Source organism: Ptychodera flava, chromosome 14 (assembly GCF_041260155.1).
Source record: "Ptychodera flava strain L36383 chromosome 14, AS_Pfla_20210202, whole genome shotgun sequence".
NCBI classification, from domain to species: Eukaryota; Metazoa; Hemichordata; class Enteropneusta; family Ptychoderidae; genus Ptychodera; species Ptychodera flava.
The window spans coordinates 12,399,027-12,405,365 of record NC_091941.1 but is presented as its reverse complement, the minus strand read 5'-3'; the positions used below and the strand labels follow the sequence as shown (position 1 = coordinate 12,405,365).

Below are 6,339 nucleotides of genomic sequence, written 5' to 3'. Positions count from 1 at the left end.
ACCTGAGAAGAGTGCATCGAAACCCAATTAGTATAGACGAGTGAGTTTAAATATGGAACATAGGCATCACTATTCGAAACCCTGTGTCAATAACGGCCCCACTACGTTCCTAATTTGTTTCGATGGAAATTTCCTCTTACTTGTGTACAGCGATGGTTGTTACTGATATAAAAGTGAGGTATAACTTTTGAGATAAAAAGAATTGGTAAAATTTTGTGATCAATCTTGTATATTCGTCTCCTCACAGTATCGTGAAGCTTTTGCCTCTGAGGTAAGAGATTCCAGGGGGCTATAGAGTCCTAACATGACATGTTTGGCAACTGGTACTCTTTGAATTAAATCTTGTACATAAATTTCAAACTTTTGGAGCTTTCTAAACCTTCGTTTGGTGACAGGTACGTGTCTCGCCGACTCACGTACGAAGAGTAGAAAGCGAAGAATTTATACAGACTTAGTTCATTTAAGGTTACCCGTGAAATAATATGGCGGCCAGTGTTTACGTAGAAAGAAACGTAATACGTATGCGAGATGGGATTGATCGCAGTTGTATAAGATGTATAGCTAAGGCAAGGCATTACCCGGTGTCAATGTCGTGTTGGCCGTTATTTATTACTGTTATAATTTTCCATTTAATTAAGCGGTAATCATTCATTCAATGTGGGTATTCCTAACACGGGGTTTTGCCTAGGGCGGCGGTTTTTCCACCAAATGTGCAGCAATATCAATTTTAGTGGGTAGTCGCTGAAAGTAAAGTTGGTGTCGGAACGGCAAGTGCTTGGTCTGTCTGTTTCGTTGGTACCATCGACCAAAATGATAAAACAGTTCTGATTGCTTGACCGCTCGTTGTAAGGAAAGATCCATGACCACTGCCAATGGTGCGATCCAAGGATTCGAGTACTAACAGTGCGTCAATAGATTCGGCATATATTAAGCATATTCTTTTCAGCATTGGTCATTTCGTCACAGGGTTAACAACCAATTGTTATAAGTGGTTGGAAAACACTGGACGGGTCGGATTCTAGGCGTGTCTGGCTAACCACCCACAGTAATGGAGTTTACTTCGTTATTCCTTGCGTTATGGGGTTTCCTTGGCTTGAGTATTGGCCACGAGTGGCCAATCATACAGAGAACGAAATTTGGTGATATTCGTGGAAAGAGGAAAGTTTTACGGGCGATTGGTCATCAGGTTGACGCTTTCCTAGGTATCCCCTATGCCGAGAGACCTGTGAGGTTCAAACGTGCGCAGCTGTGGAGAGAATCATGGGATGGCGTTAGAGATGCAACGGAGTTCAGTAACAACTGCTGGCAACCGCCTTTAAGTGATGACTTCCCCGGTCTGATCTGGCAGTTTGCCACGGAAAATCTAAGCGAAGACTGCCTCTATCTGAATATCTGGACGCCGTATCCTCGACAGAACGATTCCGCGGCGGTCATGGTATGGATACACGGGGGCACCTTCGTCTGGGGGAGCGCCAACGTGCACGAGTATGAGGGTCAGATTTTGGCTGCGACCCAGCAAGTTGTCGTGGTCACCATTAACTATCGACTTGGTCCTTTCGGCTTTTTGTCCCTAGGTATCCCCGAAGTTCCCGGTAATCTTGGGTTACTCGACCAAGTCATAGCCTTGCAGTGGATAAGGGAGAACATCGAGTATTTCGGTGGAAATCCCGAACTGGTCACCATCTTCGGATCTAGTGCTGGGGGCGCTGCCGTTGGCTATCATTTATTGTCACCTCAGAGCCGTAGCCTTTTCCGAAGGGCTATTTTGCAAAGTGGCTCTCCCAATACATCAGCGCTAAGGCCTCTTAGCAATGAACTTCGTGACGAATTAACTACACCATATCTTAAGAGTATAGGGTGCTTACCTGACGAGGATGCTAAAGATAGCGTTGTACGTTGTTTGAGGGAGATGCCGGCTTACAACCTCACATTTGACCCCAACTTCTTTGCAGTTCACTTCCCGGTAGTCGATGGAACTTTCTTACAGAGTGACGTCGATACGATGTTAGCGAAAAGCGATTTCAAGGACACCGAAATCATGTTAGGAAATGTCGCAAATGAATGGTTTATTAATCTTGTCTTAAGCCGGGTCACCGGTTTTTCGACCTTGACGGAAAGTCTAATCGACAATGTAGAGTACTATGAGGCCATACGGGTGTCTCTGGGTGGACTATTGTCCCCGGGAGAATCGCTGACCGACACAGTAAGTTTCCTCTACCGGGATTGGAAGGACCCTGGCAACCGAGTGAAGATGAGAGACGCGGCCGAGGACGCCTTGGGTGATCTCCGTATGAAATGTCCAGTAATAGAATTTGCCAATGTATACTTGTCGGCAAACAAATCGGTCTACTACTACAGCCTGAACCGGCGATCTTCCCTGAATCCTTGGCCACAATGGATGGGCACCGTACATGGCGAGGAGATCATATACATCTTCGGCCACCAGTTTACCGTGGGAAATTCCGAGTACGATGAGGAAGAGGCCGCCTTCAGTGTGAGGATGATGGAGCACTGGGCAAATTTCGCAAAATATGGGTAAGATCCCACCGTACTGTACGTTTCAGGTTTGATCTCTTATCGATACGATTGTAAGTACTTTTCGTTTGACATCCCATAGACTTCACACCCGACTGTGCCTCGACTCGACATGTCTGGAAGAAACTGCGGTGTTTATGATAATTGACGGTGAAGTTAATATCGTTGTTGACGATGACGATGAGTCGAAACGACGATTACGATGAAAGGTAGGTGATGACGATGACGACAACAACGACGACGACGACGATGATGATGATATTGCTTGATGGTGATGTCGACGATGTACTGGTTGTTGTTGTTGTTGTTGTTGTTGTTGTTGTTGTTGTTGCGGAAATGATGATGATTACGATAACGACGGCGACGACAACTACGATGGTGGTGGTGATGATGATGATGGTGGTGGTGGTGGTGGTGAAGATAATGATATTTATGTTGACGATGTAACAGTTGTTGTTGTTGTTGTTGTTGTTGTTGCTGCTGCTGCTGCTGTTGTGGCTGTGTTGATAGCACTCGTGGTGATGACGGTGACGATGAAAATGATAATAGGCCGAACAAAAAAAAATTGTACTGTTCCGATAACCCCGCGACCTACCCTATTTTTTACGTGCCGACCCTAAACTTTTTAGAGCTACGAGACACGGAAGTAAAAAAAAAGAAAGGAAAACCCCGTAAAATCTTGGCATTTGATTTTTGCTTGAACGAGGATATCTTTTGTGTTTTGATATTCCTTTTATATGTATGATACATTTTTCTGGAAATGTTGTGGCCAGTGTTTGACCGCTCTGAACCGCTGAAAAATGTATAATAAAAAATAAAAATATTTTGGAAAAAAAATCTTTGCCGACCTACCTACCCTAGTTTTGAAAACCATGTTATCGGAACAGCACAATTTATTTTTTTGGCCTGATATTGAACACAACAACGGTGAGGACGACAATTGCGATTGTTGTAATGATGATAAGGGTGACGGCATGTGTTTCGTTACCTTACGTGCCATTGGAGTAATTGGAATCATATAAACAACCATTTCTGCCTTTTTTTCAACATAGCGAGCAAGACCATTGTCATTATTCGGTGGCGTTTACTATGGTAACAATTTCTTGAATTTACTTTTCAATAAAGACAGTCCAATAATAGCTATTAAAGATAAGATGACATCTTATATACTCACAATGAAATTTACTAAATCTAAAATTTTAAATTTTGCTGCGGTTATTTGGAGTTGAGAAACCTTATACTGGCAAATGTACGAACGTAAATACACTAAACGAAATTCAATACGGTATTCTTAATGTGTTTATATCAGAGGTTGAAAGGTGGCGCTCGTGACAGTGTCAGGGATTTCAGAACTAACGTTCATGCACCACATACACGGTAGTACGAAACTCGGCCACACAGAGTTTACAAACTTTCGACCAAACTGCGCTCAATAAAACTTGAAATCACTCTCTTTCATCACCAAGAACCTAGCTCAGGCTTCAGTTCCCTTCATTAAAAAGACATGGGGTACTTCAATTTTACTGCTACTGAAATTTAGAACGGCAGTCAATCTACGTGTTAACTGTACGGAAAAATAAGATATACGATTTTCATGAAGATGTGTCCGTCCTTGTGAAAACAAAGTTTCTCAACTAAAGTCTAAATAACTCTATGCACTCAGTAAATCAGCAAAGATTTTTAAGGTTGAGAGATTTTGAGGATCTGGCGTATTCTGACTTATTTGATAGGTCACAGTAATGTTTAAACCATTGCTAAGATATTATACAGGATTGCTTCACATGACTGTTTCCCAGGACAGAGTGACTAGTATAGAAAGCGCTGGCCGTAAAGGACTTGTCCTGTACGGATTATGTTGATTAAGCCCAGGAACATATTTGAAGTTTTCCCAAACCGGTAGAAGATCTTGCTCCAATGTGACTTTATTTCGTTCATTAGCAATCCGAACGAGGTTACAGCCGATGGGAACCCCGTCGACTCTTGGCCGAAATATGAGGCCCATGAAAAAAAGTACATCATATTTGACAACACTACTGGCAGCAAACCCACCATTGGAAGTCATCCACGAACCCCGTACTGCGAGTTTTGGCGAGACTTGGTGCCGAAGTTACAGAGGTCAATGTGTGTCGAGAACGATACGAAAGGTAAAGCCGAATCAGCAAGATGATGCTTGATATAACTAGGGATGGAAACTAAATCTTTTGCAGTGGGTGGAGTTAACATAACGGCAGGGGGTAGCCGAAAGTTTGTGAAAACCTCAAAATAAAAAGTTTGATGACCTCTTAAGTTTCCTCGTTATATTGAGGGAAAACTTAAAACATTTCACGCTAAAAGTATTTTTCATCTACTCATAATACGATTGAACCACTTCAGAACTTGTTTTCAACCAATGACCACCGTACTGATAATGACGCTGGGTATTGTGGTCGTGTCCGTAAACACGTCGATACCTCCAACTCGTTCCATATTATTATAATTTTCCGAAATTCTATTCTGATGATTAAGAGTTTCGGAAAGATTACGTTGTCAAATCTAGACGAAAATCTACTCTTTGGTTGTATTTTAAGAATCCGTTTCAATCGTCTGTACTTCCATGTCTCATGGGCAACGCTAGAACACAAAGTCAAATTCAAACCGAGAAGTGATTGAGTAAGACATGTTCGACCTTTGAAATCTTAGAGTCAGAATGACACTCGCCATAAGTGCAAAAACTGATTGCGTAAATTATCGTTTTTATTCTTTTCAGTTCGTGATTGCATGACTGAAACTACAACACGTACAACAAGCAGTTCCAGCATGGTGGTTGCATCGTCTGTACTGGTGACCAGCTTGCTATTCGCATTCCGCTGCCTGGAGTGTTTAGTCTGATTAATTTACCGGGGGCATATGTTAGACTGCTCTGTTTCCCAGCTTTACTCAAAACCAAACCGATATTCTTGTGTCCCAGACGTACCGGTCAAAGATTATCCCCGCTCGATTTCAAAGCATTATTTAAGCCACAACCTACATTACTTGCTTCTTCAGAATAGCAACTTTTGAGATGAATAAGATCTCAGAGTCAGTTTTGTGATATTGCAAAGCAAGGCTTTAAAACAATGAAATAAACGATATAAATTCACCGGCGATTTTATTGTTGGGGAAGGAGGAAAGTTTCAAATTGGAAGCTCGTACTTGTACATGCTAATGAACAAACTTTGATATGTTACTTCAAGTGTAATCAGACGATAAATCATGGATGTGGAAATCCCTCCCACCCAGTTTTTGTGATTATAAATAAAGCATGAGTAAATGTTTACTACCCCTTGTCTGAAGTGACTATGTATATGCGAAGAGTGACTTAACACGGGGATGTACACCGAAATCCGTCAGGGCTATTTGCCTATGAGCGCAGATCTGTACGGTGGAAATGTAGTGATGTCATGTTGTAGCGTAGACCTGCAATCGTGCTTAAATATTGCGAATGCCGAGGCTATGATGCGAAAAAAGCACGTGCACCACAGTAGGTGTACAAGCATAGAGCTTACACCTAGCAGTGTCATAATTTCAAATGTATATCAATCGGAAGGAATTGTTAGTTGGACTCTTCAGACTTTACCAGATCAAACGCAAAAACAAACACCCCCTCCCTCCCTCCCTCCCCCCCTCCCTCTCTCTCTCTCTCTCTCTCTCTCTCTCTCTCTCTCTCTCTCTCTCTCTCTCTCTCTCTCTCTCTCTCTCTCTCTCAGAGCACCTCTTTCGCTCGCTCGCTATCTTTTACAGTTTGTTGAAAGATATCGCCCTCATTCGGACCAGAGATGGAAGTAA

The 6,339-nt window shown here is 42.5% G+C and overlaps 1 protein-coding gene across 2 annotated transcripts; it reads left to right on the top strand.

Annotated features, from left to right (window-relative positions):
- Positions 1 to 944: 944 nt before the first annotated feature.
- LOC139149388 (acetylcholinesterase-like) lies at positions 945 to 5,830 on the top strand. Of its 2 annotated transcripts, none has more exons than XM_070721120.1 (3): positions 945 to 2,535; positions 4,474 to 4,679; positions 5,282 to 5,830. In XM_070721120.1, exons 1-3 carry the CDS (start codon positions 1,049 to 1,051, stop codon positions 5,401 to 5,403), a joined length of 1,815 nt encoding a protein of 604 aa, XP_070577221.1. In that variant the 5' UTR covers positions 945 to 1,048; the 3' UTR covers positions 5,404 to 5,830. The 2 variants fall into 2 exon arrangements, 1 of the variants encoding a protein (XP_070577221.1); XR_011556109.1 differs by having other exon boundaries at positions 972 to 2,744.
- Positions 5,831 to 6,339: the final 509 nt, after the last annotated feature.